This window comes from Anthonomus grandis, chromosome 4 (assembly GCF_022605725.1).
Source record: "Anthonomus grandis grandis chromosome 4, icAntGran1.3, whole genome shotgun sequence".
In the NCBI taxonomy this organism is placed as follows: domain Eukaryota; kingdom Metazoa; phylum Arthropoda; class Insecta; order Coleoptera; family Curculionidae; genus Anthonomus; species Anthonomus grandis.
The window spans coordinates 39,120,129-39,140,161 of record NC_065549.1 but is presented as its reverse complement, the minus strand read 5'-3'; the positions used below and the strand labels follow the sequence as shown (position 1 = coordinate 39,140,161).

At 31.9% G+C, this 20,033-nt stretch overlaps 1 protein-coding gene across 2 annotated transcripts in view; it reads left to right on the top strand.

Annotated features, from left to right (window-relative positions):
- The window catches only part of LOC126734760 (guanylate cyclase 32E), a 261,555-nt gene that overhangs the window by 79,867 nt on the left and 161,655 nt on the right, over positions 1-20,033 (top strand). The window contains exon 1 of one of the 2 annotated variants that reach the window (XM_050438481.1): positions 6,760-6,811. The exons of the other annotated variant lie outside the window; for it this stretch is intronic. Coding sequence (XP_050294438.1) covers positions 6,764-6,811 — 48 coding nt within the window. The 5' untranslated portion in view covers positions 6,760-6,763. Of the gene's footprint in view, positions 1-6,759; positions 6,812-20,033 lie in introns of those variants that run through there. 2 annotated transcript variants of the gene reach the window in all.

The following is a 20,033-nucleotide window of genomic DNA, read 5'->3' as shown; positions in this document are numbered from 1 at the left end:
ATTTCAGCACTTGAAAAATAAATTGCAATTATTAAAGTTTTTAGTATATATTTGTATTACGCAGGGGAAAGTTCATGAACATTTTTACCTAAGGTACATTAGCCTTAACCGAGTTATATCTACTTAACTACTGAAAAAGGTACTGAAAAATACTGAACAAAAATAACTAAAATTATAGATAAGAAATTGACGTATTAAATTATGATATTGATTAAATATTTGTAGCAATAAATTGAAATTAAAGGTATATTAATAAAAATTTAAATATGTGAGACAAATCTATGGTTAATAATATTTATATAAATGGAATAAACTGGCCTGCATATTCCTCCAAGAAATGAACGGTTAGCCTTCAAAATCAAGGCTGTAAATGTGTGCCATTGGTAGCTTAGCTATCTGAACTGGGCATCTCTAATACTAGCTCTAACTCTGGCTCCAGCTCCACCGCTTTCAGCAATTTCCCGGGGAAATCAACAGCCTGTAGCCATCAACGATTGAAGAAGAATAAAGAGGAAAACGGAAAAGTAAAACCCTAAAACAATAGTTGCCATTGTATTCACTGTCGATAAAAAAATGAATGGCGTTCAAAATGTGACACACTTACCTTGCTAAGTTTCATTATCTATCAAAATCTCGGGCATCCTGCACCAGAATTATGAAATAAACAGTTCCCTAAAGGAACAAGATTAAGGACTATAAATTATAAACCATATTGGCCACTTCCTGCTTCACAAATTTCGAAAAAAAAAAATTGGCCTTTTACGTGCGCTTCTACCTGCGACACGGGAACATATTATTCTATGCACGGGATATTCGGATATTCTATGCACGGGATATTCTATACCCCCTCAATATTATTCTATGCACGGGAACAAGTCCTCGAAAAATGGATGCAGTACCGACTAAATAAGTTACGACCCCACCTCTCGCCTGAGCTGTCAATGTCAATCCAATCAGAGAAAACATTAATTAAGACCAACCAGAAGAGTGACGGACCGTCAACAGAAAGCATGAATAATAAAACCAGGAGAGTGATGCGTTACAGTAGTAATGTGTCATTGACAGTGTGAATTTAAAGAAATATCGATAAAAGAAGTTGACTGAAATTATTAATATAATTATTGAAATTAATGAAATATCAATGGAGCGTTAGTGAACATAAGAAATAGAAAAATAAAATGCTACAAGTAATGGCGATAAAATAAAGCTTTTCGTTGTAATTGAGTAAAATATTTCCGAAAAGTACAATTTTTATTTCAGTCTGAGTATCTATTCTAAGGAACGATAAAAAAACTATATATTTTTTGTCTTATTTCGGTAAAGTATGCCAGAAAAATACAATTTCCAGAAGATCACGGCTTAGATACGACTTAGTCGACGTGATTCTAAGATTGTTATGTTTGCGTAAAATGTAGTAAACAAGAAAGAAAACACAATAAGATGGAGAAAACTCATTTTATGCCGGTTGGTTTTTTCATTTGGGAAAATTTATCCAAATTAGGCTCCGGATGTCGACAAGGACTTATATAACGATTATCTCGATTAATTTAATTTTATTTTATTTTAAAATCTTTAATATACAATTTTACTTTCATATTAAAAAGTAATTTAATATACGTAAAATTAAAAAAAAATTAGCATTTTTTTATATTTTTAATTTTTCATATAAATCCTACTCTTTAGTGTATCATTTACAGTATATAGCTAGTTACGTAAAAAAGTAGTTGCCTACTGCTTTATTATAGCATCAAGCAATAACGAGAAGATTAATAGCGAGAGAAAACTAGTAGTATCTGTTTTACTTTGCCTTTGCCTACGTCGAAGCGGCATTAAAAAAATGTAATGACCTTTAAAAAAAATTGATTTCAACACACTCCCTCCTATTTAAAGGAGCAGGAATAGAAAAAGGAATAAAAATGAAAATTCGACTTTAAACCGGATAGTAAGATGGAATATTAGAACTTTTTTTTTAACGCAGATGTACAGCGCAACACTTCATAATGTTTGCTTATTTCATCATAGGCGGATTTTTTAAGCAGAAATAGGTATGTACAGGGTGACCCAATAAGACTGTTTCTCGGCCATATCTCGGGAACTGTTCGTAAAAAAAATTTAAAAAAAAAAAATTATTAGGTAAATCTGTCATGAAAAATCGTTGGAAAATATTTTCAAGTTCTAAAAATTACCACCAGAGGGCGTAATTGCCATCTTAAATTTTAAAATTGCATTTTTCTTTAAATTTCGCATAACAACCAAATTTTTTTTTTACATTTTTAAAGAGAACCAGGTTATCTATGATTGACTATTACGCTCGGGATGCGTTTTTTTTCCTTATTTTCCCAATATTTGCGGTTAGGAAAGACATTTTGACAAACGGTTTTCACTGGCCTCTTTGGATGTTATTTGGCTATTTTTTCATAAAGAAAAAGTCATATCATTCCATTTGATTTTTTTGATTTTTTTAGGATTTTGGGTGATGGTGTCAAAGTTAGCCCCCAGGCGGAAAAGGATTCAATTAAATCAACTATATTTTGGTTGATTCTTATTGCCCAAGGAATGCTCTTTTTAACGATACCAAATTTGTTAAAATCGGTCAAACCGTTAAGAAGTTAAAGCAAGTTATTGCAAAAACAACTGAACGCGCTCCACCATCTTTGTTTTTGAAATGGCTGATGTTTTTATTTTACGAAAATCATAGATAACCTGGTTCTCTTTAAAAATGTAAAAAAAAAAATTTGGTTGTTATGCGAAATTTAAAGAAAAATGCAATTTTAAAATTTAAGATGGCAATTACGCCCTCTGGTGGTAATTTTTAGAACTTGAAAATATTTTCCAACGATTTTTCATGACCGATTTACCTAATAATTTTTTTTTTTTTTAATTTTTTTTACGAACAGTTCTCGAGATATGGCCGAGGAACAGTCTTATTGGGTCACCCTGTACAGTATATATACAGTATATATATACATATACAGTATGTACAGCTTAACACTATCTTTTACAATACATATTCGGGATTGAAATACATGCAATTATAATCTTTAAAATTTGATGAAAACATAAGAAAACAAGACTGCCTCTGCCGTGCCAAGGGAAAATGATGTACTCGCAAAAAATGCAAAAATTAGTTTTTTGGATATTTGGAATCAGATTTTTTCCTGCATTAAGTGAATATTTTTAGAATTTTTATAGCTTAAAAAATAAGGGAGATAATGGCCCTGTCAAATTAATGTATATGCACTTTTTTGGTACTGTCCCAAGCCAAAAGAATGTACTCGACATTTTTTTGGGATTTGTACCAAGGCAAAATAATGTATACGCTCTAACCTTACAAAATATTGTTAATTAAATTATTTTTTTTTGTCGTACCAAGGCAAAAGAATGTATTTGCTCATACATTACTTTGCCTTGGCAACACTTTACAATATTTATCAACGGAATTAGGGCAGAATAAGGCATGCGTTTCATATACCCTGTTTTGCCATTGTTTTAATTTAGTATTTCGTAATCCTCTGCCAAGTGCGGTCAAGTCAGTCTTCGTTGTCGTAAAGGTCGGGGCACACATATTCGTACCGAGACCGCACCGTGCCCGCAGCGTAGCTCGGCCGTGTCTCGGTGCGTTATCTCCCAAAACACACATCTCCGACACACGGCCGCATCCCGCATCGCATTGGACGGTCACGAAGCACTTCAAAGTATTCAGTTTGGATCGAAACTTAATTGGGTTGGTACATTAAATTTATTTCAAAGAAAAATGTTCTCGAAATTTGGCAATGATCAACAAATACAGCATTGGCAATACGAGAACAACTAAAAAATTTCTTTAGTTCTGTAGAGGGCAGCGTAGATTGGCAGGAAAATACAGCCCTGGCAATTTAAATAATTCAATTAATGGATCAGATTTGCCAGTTTTTTTAGATATTGCATTTTTTTCGCTAAAATGTAGTAAATAAAATCTAGATCGTGTCAAATTCATGTTTTTTACTAGTTATTTGGTTTCTTCGCCGTAAAAAAATATTTTCTAAGACGAAAATCCCAAACAACTAATGTATAATCTAGTGGTAAAAATATTGGTAATTAAACTTTGTAACCTTTTTTTATGTAAATTTAAAAACTAAATAAAAACCTAGTATATTGAGTAATTGGAATTTGCGTATACAACTATCGTTACGAGTTATTTAAGTAAAAATTAAGTTAAAATTTTTGCATAAAAACTTTAACTTGAAGAAGTTTTATTTCGAAAAATTCATTAATATTTTTTTATTCATATAGAAGTACTAACCTTAGTTAATTTTAGTACTAAATAGTACTATATTTTATTGTCTCCGGAATTACGTACAGTAGCGGCCAAATGTAGAGAAACTTTTAATTTTTTAAAAAATTAATTAATAGGTTAAATAAAAAGTTTTAATTTCATCACTAAATCATTGGGTACCTTAAGTTACTTATAATGATATAAAAATAAACACATTCTTTAACACATGACGAAAATACCAAAATATTTTTCATTTTTTTGCGGCCATAAGTAGAGAAACTTTTTTTCCGATCATTCCTAAACAAACAGTTTTTGAATAAAGAGAATAATATTTTAGTCGTGTGTTAGTATTAGTCGAGTAAGATGCCACGAGGTATTCATTTGTCAGTTCAGTTAAAAGAACTAATTATAAAAAAATATCAAGATGGATTGAAACAAAATCAAATTGCAATTGATTTAAAGCTTAATAAAAGTGTTATATCTAAACAAATCAAGATGTACAAAGAACGTGGAGGTTCTTTAATTAAACCTAAGACCGGAAGGCCGCGAAAGACTACTCCTTCAGATGATAAAGTAATAAGAAGATGTTCCCAAAAAAATCCTTTCTTTACTGCCGTGGATATTAAGAAAGGAAACCCTTCCATTTCACTATCCATCCGTTCCATAAGAAGACGCTTAGGCGAAGGAAACCTCCAAGCCAGACGACCGGCAAAGAAACCATTCATTTCCAAGAAAAATCGGCATGCTCGTTTAAAATTTGCTAGAGAACATTCCACTTGGACTTATAACCAATGGAAAAACATACTTTGGTCCGATGAAAGTAAATTTAATTTATTTGGGTCGGATGGAATAAAGTATGTAAGGCGTCCCCCACATCAAAGATTCAATCCTAAATACACTAGGCCAACCATAAAACATGGTGGAGGTAATGTCATGGTATGGGGTTCTTTTTCTGGGCATGGACTAGGTCCGCTAATAAAAGTTGAGGGTATTATGGACAGATATCAATATTTACAGATCCTCAAGAATCATATGATACCTTACGCCGAAGAAAACCTTCCACTAATTTGGAAATTTCAACAGGATAATGATCCTAAACATACAGCTAAAATTGTTAAAGATTTTTTTGCGGAGGAACAGCTCAACGTTTTAGCCTGGCCTCCACAAAGCCCCGACTTAAATCCCATTGAAAACCTATGGGAACAATTGGAGTTAGATGTTAGGCGTAAATATCCCGAAAAATTTAAAAACAAAGAAGAACTGTTTTGCGCATTATCGCAGGCCTGGCAGGAAATACCAGAAGAAAAAATTGTAAAATTGTTGGAGTCGATGCCCAGAAGATGTGCAGAAGTTATTAAAAACAAAGGTTTTGCTACCAAATATTAGGTTTATTTTAAGTATTTGTAATATTTTGCTTAAGTTTCTCTACTTTTGACCGCTTAAAAAATAAAAAAAAAATTTTTTGTGGGTTTATAAATAATTTTCTTATACACTAGTTATTTATTTTTTATGTTGTATTTGTGTTCCACCTAAAACAATAAAATATATTTTTAAAAAGTAATCTATCAATATTTTTTTAAAAATAATCAAAAGTTTCTCTACTTTTGGCCGCTACTGTATATGTTCCAAATTTCACCAAAATCGGACAACTGGAAGTTGGTCAAATTTGAGTTTCAAGATTTGCACCGAACATACATAGTTAGTTACATATGTACATGCATACATACATAGATACATTGCAAGTTAAATAAAAGCTTTTCAAAAAACTGCATGTCTCCTATCCTAAAATATGAATTAGAACATTTTCTATATAGATTATAGGTCATTTTTTTACACCTGATCTTACACACCTTTAAATATCAACCTCAATCTTCGTTTGGTTTTTGTAAAATGGGCTGTAATGCATTTTAGAAAAAAGAATCAATTTCACGGTGTATAAAATAATTACAACTGGAACAAACTATAATAGCCGCTTACTAAAACAAATTCGCTCATCTAGACAACCGGATGTTGCCAAAATCTACCTAATATACTACAAATTATTTAACAATTGTTCGATTTAAATTTATTAAAAATATGTTTTATAAATTTAGACCCACCTTTTATGTTCAATTCCAAAGAAATTTTCTTCCACACTCTGTCCTTATAATCTGTATTCCTATATTTTTCATTTTTTTATATTAGTACATACAGTGATAGAAACTTCCTTACTTCCTCTATTAACCTTTCAATTTCCATTTTGAATAGCTAAATTTTATTGCTCATTCGAGACCGTACAACGCACCGTCACCGTTGAAAATTAAACAAAACTATTCCCACTCGTCACGGATGCGGTGCGTGCTACATGCTCGGGCACGGTGCGTTGATGTTAAGACTTCGCCATATGATTACTATAGTGTTGTTGACAACCGAGACACGGCCGAGCTGCGCTGCGGGCACGGTGCGTCCTCGGTACGGATATGTGTGCCCCGACCTTAATTCGTGCTGTGTGTCGTTAGTAACATCAAAATGTATTCAAATAGGACACGGAGAATGGTAGAATTGTTAAGAAATAAGGTAAGTGGACTTATCTAAACAATTGATTTTTTCTGAAAATGTCAAGACAAGAAGCAGTGTTGATCAATGTTTGGAAATGCAGACAAGTAAAAAATGTGCTTTGGAAGAAATAGTGGATCAAGATTCGATCCTTTTCGATCCGGACGATCAAGACGACGATCTACAGGATCCAGATTACATACCCAACATTAATGCGACCAAAAGAAACATTGAAGAAATTGAACTTGAACAGGATGATATATTGTCCAGCAACTGAGAACTTACGCCCGAAAAGAATGCGGGCAAAAAAATTAAATGGCTTTGAGATTTTGCCAGATTGTCACTCTCCAAATCCTTTTATATGTGTTAATATTTCTTTGCACTAAGGTTAAGTATTAAATATCCTGTATATATACTATATTCACATCTCATAATATACATATATTCTTATCTTCGAAAATTGTAGTAATGTATCTATTTAGGTTTATAATACATTTATATTGTAAAACAAATTATGTCCCTTTTATAAATACTCAGATTTATTCACGAGGCGGCAACAAAGCCTCATTTTGCCAGCGTACTATGTATTAAATACGGAAATATCACATCGTGATTGGTCAACAGGCGATAAACGGTGGAGTTCTCGATGGGGTTTTTTGAATAAATAATGTATCTGCAGGTGTTCTATTTATTTCGGTTTTCTGCAAGTTTAGTTTACGCATAGGCGTAGGGAGGATTCCATTAATATCTGGATTATATGGACGTTGGCGTTGGTGGTTCTTTCTTTTATTTATTATTGTTGTATTTCTTTTAACGTTTTGTCTTTAAGTTTTTGAGTATTTAGTTTTAATTTGTGTTGTTATCTTTATAGACAATTGATATAATCTTCTTGAGTTTTTAAATATAAGATTTACAGTAAGTATGATTTGACTTTACTGAAAAAGAAGATAAAGATAAAAAGTAAACTAAAAATACTAGCATAAAAAAACTTCATATTTTTAATTTTTATAGCCGATTCAATTTTGTAAACAAAGTTTTTTGTATGTAGGTTTGTATACGGAAAGCTATATTTGGCCTTATGATGGAAGGAAATAGGTTTTTAAAAGGAAAACATCTAAACGGGCAATCAATGGAAATTGTTGCAAATGTTTATAGAGGTTGCAATGAGGAAGCTCAAAACAATGCATTTAAAATTCCTCTAAAGAGAAAACTCGATCGTGTTTGCATGTACACTGGCGTCTCTAAGTCCACTATACAGAAGATTCATAAACAAGATGAGAAAAGAAATAGAGATAGGCCAAATGATGTGCTTGTGCCACCGCCTAACAAAAAATCTCGCTTTTCTGTTAAGAATGACTTTGAAGATTTTCCAATTATAAGGCGCACAATTAATAACTTTTACCAGGAATTAAAAATTGTTCCAACGCCGACCAAACTTCTACAGAAGTTGCGAGAGACCATTGATTTTCCGTATTCCAAGGAAACTTTAAGATGTTTACTAAAAGCAAATGGGTTTTATTTTAGGAAATGTCAAAACAAAAGGAAAATATTGATGGAAAGGCCCTCTATACTTCATTGGCGGTATAAATATATAAACGCGATACAGAAGTATAGAAATGAAGGAAGAAGTATAGTTTATATAGACGAAACCTGGGTCGACAACGATTTGACTTTTCAAAAGTGTTGGCAAAGCACTGATGTTTTTGGTATTACTAGTAACATCAGAGCAAGTGGTAAGAATTTTTCGTAGTTAATTAAATAAATTGAGGGTTTAAATGTAAGCATTAAAATTTCGTTTTAATTATAGTGTTTAGCTGAAAAACTTAGTATAAAAAGTTTTTTTTCCTTGCCATAATATTTTATATACATTTTTTTAGGTCGTTTAGTTATTGTTCATGCGGGTTGTCAGAATGGCTTTATTCCCAATGCCAGTTTGATATTCAAAGCTGGTCAAGCAACTGGGGATTATCACGGACAAATGAATCGCGAAAATTTTATGAAATGGCTGGAGGAAAAATTAATTCCCAATATTCCGGCTAATTCAGTGGTCATCTTTGATAATGCACCATATCATTCGGTGCAAGAGAATAAAGTGCCGACCAAATCAAGCACCAAGAAAACTATGATCGATTGGTTGACGGCAAATGGTAAGTAAAAACGCATTATTTGTATTTATATTAAAAGAAAAAATATCTACGAACAGCTACAATTGATATGGTAAAGTTTTGCATTTTATGACTCATCAAAGAAGAAAATATACTTATAATAAGTTTGACTCTGGGGTTAGGGATAACCCTGGATTAAAAAATCGGTCCTTAGAGATATATTTATTTCTACATTAACTTCGCGATATATTAAATATTATTTTTTAAAGGATAATAATAGGTTACCTATTGGCCACAAAATGCATAAATTTTTTCATCCTCTATACTTACTTAAAGAAAAAAAAATTAAAAATACTAATGTTTAATATCTTTAGGGTATCAATAATAAATTACTTTTAGGAATATCTCACAACCCAGCTGAACGCAAATGGGAGTTGTTCCGGTTGATTCAACAACATAAACCACCTGAGAATGAAAAAAACTACGTAGTAGATAGAGTATTACGTTCATATGGACATACTCCGTTGCGTACACCACCTTATATGTGCGATCTCAACCCAATCGAACTGATATGGGCCCAGTTGAAACATTTTGTTCGTAGTCGCAACACTACTGGCGACATATCCATTAGAAATTTAATAGAACAAGTACAACTGGGCATTGCTTCTATCACACCTGCACGTTGGGCTGAATGCTGTAAACATGTAGTAAATATTGAAAAAAAATACTACGAAACTGATCAATACATGGAAGAGGTAGAACCACTAATTATCCAGCTTGGCGAGGAAGATAGCAGTGAAGATGAATCCGATAAAAGCGATTCCGAAGAAAATACCAGTGACGAGGACTAATCAATATTACATTTTAGAATGAAATGTAATAAATAAATTTTATGTATGTTTAAACGTTTTTGATATATACAGGGTGATTGAAAAGTACAACTATTTCTTGACATAGTGATTCTAGAGGTCATTTGTGACAAATTCATCCCTATCACCTGGGGGTCTAAAATTTACGAACTCCGAGATATAACCCCGTTTTAAGAATTTTTTCATATCCCGCCTACGCTAATCTTAAAAAGAAAAAAATCAAAATCTTATTGATTTACTTATTTTTTGACAATCAATTGATTTTTTTAAAGTATTCAAACAAATCACTAGTAAGGTAGTTACTTTTTATTTTTTTAAATTAATTCTAAATACCTCTTGCTAGTAATATTCTAAAATTTTGGAGCTTAACACATTTCTTTTTATTTAAAAAATATCGCGGGCCTAACAGTTTAAAGAAGAAAATCAATAGATTGTCAAAAAATAAGTAATTCAATAATATTTTGATTTTTTTTCTTTTTAAGATTAGCATAGACAGGATAGGAAAAAATCTTTATTTCATGCATATATTTATTACTTAACATTATTCTACGTAACTTTACACCATATTACTACAAGTATATTTATTTACTAAATACCACATTTTTATTCTATTTAAATATATTAAGTTTTATTAAAGAAAATAATTTCGCACGCCTATGAATCGAAGAATATCAATACGTTTTTATGGGCATTTCCCCTCTGCGTCTCTGTTAAGTTAAAAGTTGGCGTATAATAGTTGATGAAGAAAATAAAGTCATAAAGGAGGAAAAAACTTAGTTAAAAAAAATGAAGCGTGCATGAACTTTAGATCAAAGGATATCTAGAAACAAAAATATCTATCCTCTTAGAAATCCAGTTTGCGAATTCAAACGGTGTACAAATTTGTTTAATGAACATAAAAGAAAAAATATTCACGACCACTTCTGGTTACTTGAGAAGAAATTGCCAAAATATGTGGCTTTTTTGCCACATTGTTGAGAAAAAGGCTAAACGACAGATTCGAGAGAGCCGTAGAAATTTCTCGAGAATTTACCGGCTAAAAAAAAATAAATACAAATAATGAAGAAGAAATAAAGATGTGTCAAAAGTTTTTTTTGTCGACCTTAGGTTATAAAAGTAGCACAATTGTCGACCACATGTTAAAAATAAAAAAAATGCAAAGACCCTCATGGGATAAAGCTGTCAACCCCTTCAAACGATCAGAGGGAAAAACGCACCCCATCTAACATAAAATCCAAAACACCCATTAAAGATCACATAAATTCCTGCAATCCAAAACCTTTTCATTACCGGAGGGAGCACGCGCTGCATAGAAAATACCTTTCTACTGAAATATCAATTAAAGATATGCACGATGATTACAATAAAAGGCACCCGGGAAATAAAGTCTGTTACAAAACCTACCGTGAAGAGATAGACAAGATGAATATTGGGTTTTATGAAATCGAAGCCGATAAGTGTGGTACCTGTATTTACCTAAACCTTCGGAATGATGAGAATAGTCAGCTTAAAAAAGAGCACATAGCAGAGGTAATTTTTATACCCTTTTACCGGCCTTTAACTATTACTTTTGCTTTTCTCTTAAAAGTTCCTACAAAATATACATACAGTATCTGCAATTAAATATAATAAATTATTGTCCTCAATTTCAGATAATATTTTATTATTTTTGAGCAGCTGAATCTATCTAACCTACCAGGTAAATCTTTGAAATTTTCTACCTATAATATTTCCGCCTTTTGTCTTATTTCAATAAAATTTAATGCATCAGATTTTAATTATAAAATAATTATTTTAATAACATAATATTAACGAGCAACAACTTTTATGGTTATTTTTCTTTAGTATCACCTACGTCGCTCCTTATAACAGAAAGATGCCAAGCAGTTCCTAGAAAATCCAGCCGTCAAGGTTTATGCCGTGGATATGCAGAAAGTTTTTTACTGCCAAGAATGCCCAAAATAAAAGACTCGTTTTTTACATCAAGACTTATTGTTTTTACTGAGACTTTTGCTTCATTAAAGAAAAATTATGACAAACATTTTGCCATTTTGTGGCACGAGGCGATTGCTGGAAGAAGAGGTGAAGATGTAGCCAGTGTCTTTGTTAGGTTTTTAGATTTGTGTAGAGATGCTACAGATATAATCTTATGGGCAGACAATTGTACAGCACAAAATAAGAATTAGTATTTGTTTTACATGCTTTTGTTATATATTAATAACGAATGTTGTTCATTACACTCTGTAACAATAAAATACTTACTGAAGGGACATACATACAATTTTATTCGGCTAATGGTTTGCATGGGAAAATAGAACAGTCGACAAAAAAATTTTAGACAATTGAAGATATGGATGATTTTATACAAGTCGTAGAAAATTCTTCTAAACGTTTAGTGCCAAAACAAATGACTTTTTCAGATTTTTTTAATGTTCAAAATATTTTTGTCCGAAATACTTTAAAAAAGAGCAAAAGCAATAACAGCGATACTATATTAATAAAGGAAATTATCGAAATATCCTTTATGAAAGGAGAAAACAACTTCTTTTATAAAACTGACTTTCGCTGTCCTGACTGGAAGAAAAAAATTTAAGGAATTTATATGTGGAACCCTCGCGCAAAAGATTTTGGAAGGATATTTCTTCAACAGAAGCGGAAGATTTATTGAAAGAAGGGCTTTAATGATTTTATGTGTTTAACCTTAACGTTTAAGATTAATTTTTTCCGTTTTATTTTAAACTTTGTGATATTTTACTAATGAATAAAATACTATCTGATATATTACCAATTATATGCATGAGCATCAGAATGTGCCATTATTTTAGAATTTTCTATTTAAATATTTAGGGTTTTATTTTTACGTTTCTTTAACATGTTCTTACATTTTATTTTACTTCTAAGCAAACGCAAAAGTTAGAATTTTTGTTTTTTTTAAATGTATTTTTCAAACGTGTTTTTGTTGGCATATTTTCTATTTAAATTTTTGTTAATTATGCATTTTCCAAATATGTTTTTATTTTGTTAGATTTTTTTTTAATTTTTATTTTAAGGGTTTTACTTTTATGTTCCTTTAATCTTTCCTACATTTTATATTACTTAATAAAAACCTTTTATATTACCTTTAATTTTATTTATAATCCCAGAAGTGCGATATAAATGTATAAAATATACACAGTTTTGACACATTTTACGAATTTTCTACGCATGTTAAACCATGGCAAAATGATGTACAAGCAAGCCAATACATTATTTTGCCATTCTTTGAAATTAGGTATTTAAAAATAATTACCAAGGCAAAAGAATGTAAGCGACATAACTGCGTTAAATTGATATTTATAGAGCTTAGTATAGTCTAAAAGGTATGGTAAAAAAACATAGGTACGCAAATTTTTATAAAGATACGTCAACTAATCACCGCAGGGCACAAAAAATAAGGAAAACCTTAATTTCTCAAAACTTGCTTTTTGAGAGTACACTGTGTCCCAATTTGGTTGTATTTGCAGGTTATCTCTGTTATTTTTAAAGATAGAGATGTGCGGTTTTCGCGAACCTGTGTCACTTTTTTGTAAAACTTTTATTGCCGCAAACAGAATTGAGATACCTTTTTTTGTTTCTGAGATACAGGGTGAAATTGAAAATTTTCACTTTTTGACGACTTGCTCTATCTCACGAACCATATAAGTTATAAAAAAAGTAAAAACTGCTGTGGATAGATAATTTTAAATAAAATTCAGTGGCGTAGTCAAAAATTTTATTAAAGGCATTATTTAAGAGATATGACCCAAACTTGCATTTTTTTAAATGGAACACCCTGTACTTTTTTATACCAATAAATTGCGCTATTTTTTCCGATTAAAATGATATATAACACTTGGTATCTTAAGTCATGATAAATGGCCAAAATATGCAAAAAAAAAACAAATCATAGCGAAAGAAACATTAGTTGGCCATGAAACAGAAAAAATTGAATTTGGCTGTTTAAAGATGTCAATCATACCGTGATAGAAGTTTTTATAACCAAATAAAAACCTTTTAATTATATAATATTTAAAAGTCTTAGATACATAAGCTCTTGTTTTAAGCAATTTTATTTAAAAAAATATTGTAACAAGTGAATAAATTTAACAAAGAACCTTAACAAGCTATTTTTTATTTATTAATTCTACAGTCCTATAAAAAAAATTGTAAAAACTAATTAAATTGCTCGAAATGGTTGCCATTTTCCTGAACGCATAATTGGCATAGAGTTGTTATTCTCCGCAAGGCATTTAAAATAATAAGCTGCCTTGCTTGCAAGGCTTTAAAGGCTTGAACTGTAGCATCCTGAAGTTCTTGCAAATTATGCACCACATTTAAATAAATTTTGTTTTTTAAGAAAGACCAGACAAAAAAGTCCAAAACCGAAAGATCCGGTGATCTAGCTGGCCACCTATTTGGAGCGTGGGTACCAATCCATCGATCTTCGAATGTCTCGATTATAAATGGCCTTACTATTTGAGAATTATGAGCTGGCGCCCCATCTTGCTGAAAATATATGCTATTTAAAAATGCCAACGGTATCTCATCTAGAAGTTCTGGTAAAATCCGCTGCAATATTTCCAGATATCTGGCTGCTGTTAAAGTGTGTTCATAAAAAACATACTTTATTTTAGTGCCCAAAATAAAGCATGATACACTAAATCCAAATCTGCCCTGTTGTTGGCGTTCCCGTAATAAGTATGGATTCTGAGTGTACCAATGCCTGTTATTATGACGGTTAAAAATTCCAGTGCAACTTATATATGCTTCATCGGACCATATAACTTTTCTGGCAAAATTTGGAACAATTCGAGTTTGCTCTAAAAACCAATTGCAAAAAACTATTCGTCTTTGCGCATCCCCGGGATGTAATTGTTGAACTATGTTAACTTTGTATGGTTTATATTTATTTTTTTTTAATATTCGCTGTGTTTGACTCTTTGACACTCCTACATTAGTTTCAATATTTCGACAGGAATTTGAATGATTTGCCTCAACACTTGCTAAAACCGCAATTTCATTATTTTCCTGATTTTGCCTATGGTAATTTTTATTTCTTGGCTTTGTAAATAATCCATTATTAATCAACCTCATTTTTATTCTCCGAAAAATAGACTTGTTTGGTTGACGCCTTTCAGGATATCTTAGAAAAATTGTTTTAAGTATTATAGCAAATATTAGGTAACGACACTAACACATACCTGTTTAAATACAAATCGGATGCCCTGGCACTATTTTCTTGGCACTCAATAAAACAAGCTATCATGTCATATTTGTGACTGTTTTCAAAATTATTAGTCATTCTTAAAAATCACGCTCTATCCCTTAAGAAAAATACTAAAATATTTACTTAAAAACTTTCGTTCGAAATAAATAAATTCTAAACAATTATTGACAGCTTCATACTGACATCTTTAAAGAGCCAACTTCAATTTTTTCTGTTTCATGGCCAACTAATGTTTTTTTCGCTATGATTTGTTTTTTTTGCATGTTTTGGCTATTTATCATGACTTAAGATACCAAGTGTTATATATCATTTTAATCGGAAAAAATAGCGCAATTTATTGGTATGAAAAAATACAGGGTGTTCCATTTAAAAAAATGCAAGTTTGGGTCATATCTCTTAAATAATGCCTTTAATAAAATTTTTGACTACGCCTCTGAGCTTTATTTAAAATTATCTATCCATAGCAGTTTTTACTTTTTTTATAACTTATATGGTTCGTGAGATAGAGCAAGTCGTCAAAAAGTGAAAATTTTAAATTTCACCCTGTATCTCAGAAACAAAAAAAGGTATCTCAATTCTGTTGGCGGCAATAAAAGTTTTACAAAAAAGTGACATAGGTTCGCGAAAACCGCACATCTCTATCTTTAAAAATAACAGAGATAACCTGCAAATACAACCAAATTGAGACACAGTGTACATTCTTTTGCCTTGGCATGGCAGGCCTGTTTTTCAGTGTTTTTTGATTTAATGCTTTAATTTGTTTATTTAATTGTAAACTGTAATGTGTCATTTCCAGCCCTGAAGATGACATGAATAAAGGCCGACATGTCGGCAATTCGGCGACATTTTCTTTCGATTTCACATTAAGGACATTAAACTTTATTAATCTGAAATATTAAATACTTTCCCGCTCTTGGTTCCAGAATAGATCAGTTATGATCCACTTATCACAAGCCAAACTGAAATTTAACAAAAAAAAAAGAACTCGTTTCTAGAAACACAAAATGTGACAAAATAATTGCAGACCAGTTCGGATGTTCCGCTACTATGAGACCATTTATAGTTCCATCCTTGTCTCGCGCATAAAAAAAGAGTAACGGCGAAGTAGCCTATAGAGAGTTGACGTGTGCCAACTGTTCCCTAATCAAGGCCATCAATATTTTTTATGATACTAATAAGATTTTAGTAGTTTTTGAAATAAATTATTGATATTTGTTGTAAAAGCTTTGCACTTTTTATATATTAAATTTGTGAATAGGAATCGATAAAAAAACCCTTTTTATAGCATGAAATTACGTTCAAATATAGTTAGTTTTTCGTTATTATTTTCTCGAATAGAGTTTGTCCGTTTTACTATTAAAGCAAAAATAAAATACTTAAAAGTACGTAAGGGTTCTAATATTATTGTAGAATTAACATTAAAATTAGAAGTAAATGACGTAATTATAACTAAACGTGCACTCGCTTAAAATAAATAAATATATTAGAGTGGTAAATGGTTATCAACTATTAGGATTATAAAAAGAAATATGTATAGTATACGAGGCGATAATTAAAGGTCTATCGTAAAACTGGTCACTAACTAATACATCAATTAAAATTATAATTAAAAGGACCACCTTATCACATAAAAAACAAACTGATCAGATGCTAAACTGATATTTCCAAAAGCAAAACTTTCTTTTCAATACAATTGTTGGCATTTAAACATGTTTTAAATTATTTAGGATTATGATATTTAATTTAAATTCACTTTTTATTATAATAACTTCAGAGTTTTTAGAAATTTTGTTATTTTTCATAAACCTCTTACTTCCGTAATTTGACAAATAAAAAAGATTAGAAGTTATAGTCATTTAAATAATTATTCTTTCACTATTTTTCCCTATTTTATACAGGTTGTTATACCAATGAGTCTTTGACCAAAATGATGGAAAATATTCCAAGAATTCTAATTATGTTAAAAAAATTATATCTTAGGCTGACATTTTTCGGAAAAAATTAGAATTCAATGATTGACCTTTTAATTACGCCTTCTAGTAGCCAAATTATTTCCAGCATTTTCTGTTGGCCACTTTTATAACGTGAAAAAAAATTTCAGTGAGGTCAGATTGACAATTTCCGAGATATAGCCTCGATCCACGCATAGTGAAACACCCTGTATAAGCGTTATATTGTATCAATTATTGTATAGAAGAAAACATTATTTTTAAATTCAGTATAAAGTATAACATTCCTTACAGACAATCAATCAGTACCATAGATGACTATAGTGAATAAACACGTATGGCCATAAATGTCATTTTCTTATTGGATGGGTTTATATGCGTTAAATTGTGTATATTATTACACAATCTTTACAGGCGATCAGTACGAATGTATTATATACGTTTAATTGTGTTAATCACTGGATATTTTATTTAACATTCTTTACAGGCGATTAATACTACAATACAACGATGGGAAAATAACAAACGTTGTTCTGTAGATGCGCAGAATGGACATAGAGGTCCCGGGTCTTAGTGAGGTGATATGGCCAAACGCATGACAGTGCAAGCATGACAATATGGTGCTATGGTACTTATAATGTAACAACGGAGAACACAGGCATGGTGTGGGCGTTATGATGAAACAAGAGCTTCAACAACATGCCAGCAACTTCATAGCCCGCAATGAGAGAATGCTGATGATTCAAATATAAACTAGTCCAATAAATACAAACCATATAAAAATATACGCTCCTACAGCCGACAGCGATGAACAAACTGTAGAAAAGTTCTACTCGAATTTGGAGGAATTAACCAAAAACCTGAAGAAACATGAGCTGAATTAAATCTCGGGGAACTTTAATGCCAAAATTGGCATGAACGAGGTGATTCATGCAGTGCTGCCGGGAAAAGAAATTGATCATCATAAACACCTTTTATGAACTACCTCCTCGACGACTTTGGACCTAGGCATCACCTGGTGACAATGAAAACAACCCTATTAGAAATCAAACAGATTTTATATCTCTCAACAGATGGTTTAGGAACAGCATAAAGAGCATAAAAACCAAGGAGACTGGATATAAGGAGGCTGATCTCCGCGCATCTCAAATGAGGTGACGCGTATGCAAAATTGAACGATAACTGGGTTCGCCGAGTAGCCACCTCGGCGCTGCTCATCAAAAGTGTGTCTCGCTGTGATTGGCTACCCTGCGCGTTGTTTTCGTTTTAACTCGCGTCAGTTTGACGTTTTCCAAAGAGAATTTTTATTAAATAATCGTTTTAACCCTTTGAGGACGGAATTAATTAAATTACGAAGAAAACAGTTGCTACCAAAAAATATTTATTTAAATGGGTATTTGAACATAAAATAGTATAAAAAAAATAAGTGTCTATTTTTGAAAAAAAAAAATAAACGGCGGTTATCTGGACTAACCACTAGTCACTCACTATGGTTTGTGGAAATCGTAAAAACAGTTTCTCACATCTTTCAGGCATAATCCGACGTTACATGTTGAGCACTTCCATATGGTTCAATGTGGTTCCTTGCGGCTACTGCATTGGGCACATCTAAGAAAAGTAGTGTGAATGGGCATATAAGCATTTTTATCGTATTTTACTTCTTGAGGTACAAGAGGTTTGAATTTATTTGGGGGTTTCTCTGCACTTTTCCGACCACGTTTTGCTTGTTCTGGATTTGAACTAACTAACCCACTCACTACAAAAAAGCCGAAACTGTTTCAAGGTCATAGTATTTGGCATTCTTTGTTTGTAGATGATGTAGGAATTAATGACTGTAGCATCCACAAAGTACCAAAAAATTCGGTGCCACCATTTTCGTGACTTCCTATCTATTTCATACAGTGACCTTAACATGTCAAACTTGTCGACGTACCCTATGTGCCGGTTATGATCGTTAACAAGTGATGGGTATTCTACATCTTCTTTAGAGCCGTCTTTTTTCTTCTAAAAAGCAGTTTCCAGGTTGGCAGGAACGTGAAAATTTGAAATAAAAAGAACGCTTTTTCTATCCATCCACTTCAAAGCTACAATTCCTCCTGTAGATACCTGATAGTCCGATTCTCCTCTTTTCAAATGCTTATCGTGACGCAAGTCGTTTGGCATATTTTTTTCTATTTTTTCTGGCGGTTCCACATGCATAAATGCCTTCCAACAGTAAACTGTTTTGCAGTTCAACCGAGTTAAACAAATTATCAAAGTATAATTTATGCTTCTTACCAACTAATTCTCTAGATAAGTCCTTTATAACCCTGGCACCTAAGGATTTTTCAGTAAGATTTAAAACTTTACCCGTATAAATTTGAAATTGCGACATAAATCCTGTTTCGTCACTTCTTACCCACACCTTGTATCCCCTCTTGATCGGTTTCATCGGCATGTATTGTCGATTGCTGCTTCTTCCTTTGAATCGTATCATAGATTCGTCTATGGCTTGGTACTCACTTGGCATAAATGAATTTTGATAAGAATTTGATAAGGCATCAAGGAGTGGGCAAATTTTGTAAAGCTTTGTCATAATTGTCATCTTGCTTTTTCGGTTCAGTTGAGTTGTTATTCAAATGTAAGTTGCTTAACAACCAGCCAAAGCCATCCCTGAACATAGCAGTACTCATATAATCATCTCTAAGTTCAATTCTGGACGACCAATAATCACGATAGCGGGTATAGGTTTTAATTCCATCAGAAGGTTCAGACCAAGGAACACTTTTATTTCAGCTGAAGTTGTTGGCAAAAATGAACTACAATTGCCACCTTGTTTTTGAATGGCATAAAGGTTAGTTTCGAATACAATTTTTTCGATTAGATCCAACGTAAACAAATGCAAAAAAATATCAGTAGGACTTTCTAGATCTTGCGGTATAACGGGTCCAGTATTTTCAGTAAATGGGTCAACCTGTGTACAAAATGTTGTCTGCTTTGTGCACTGTATTATAGTATTTCTAAGCTGTAACTGTAATTGCGCCAAAGGAACCTCATCTTCAGATTCCCATTCATAGTTCGGTATAACTACAGCTG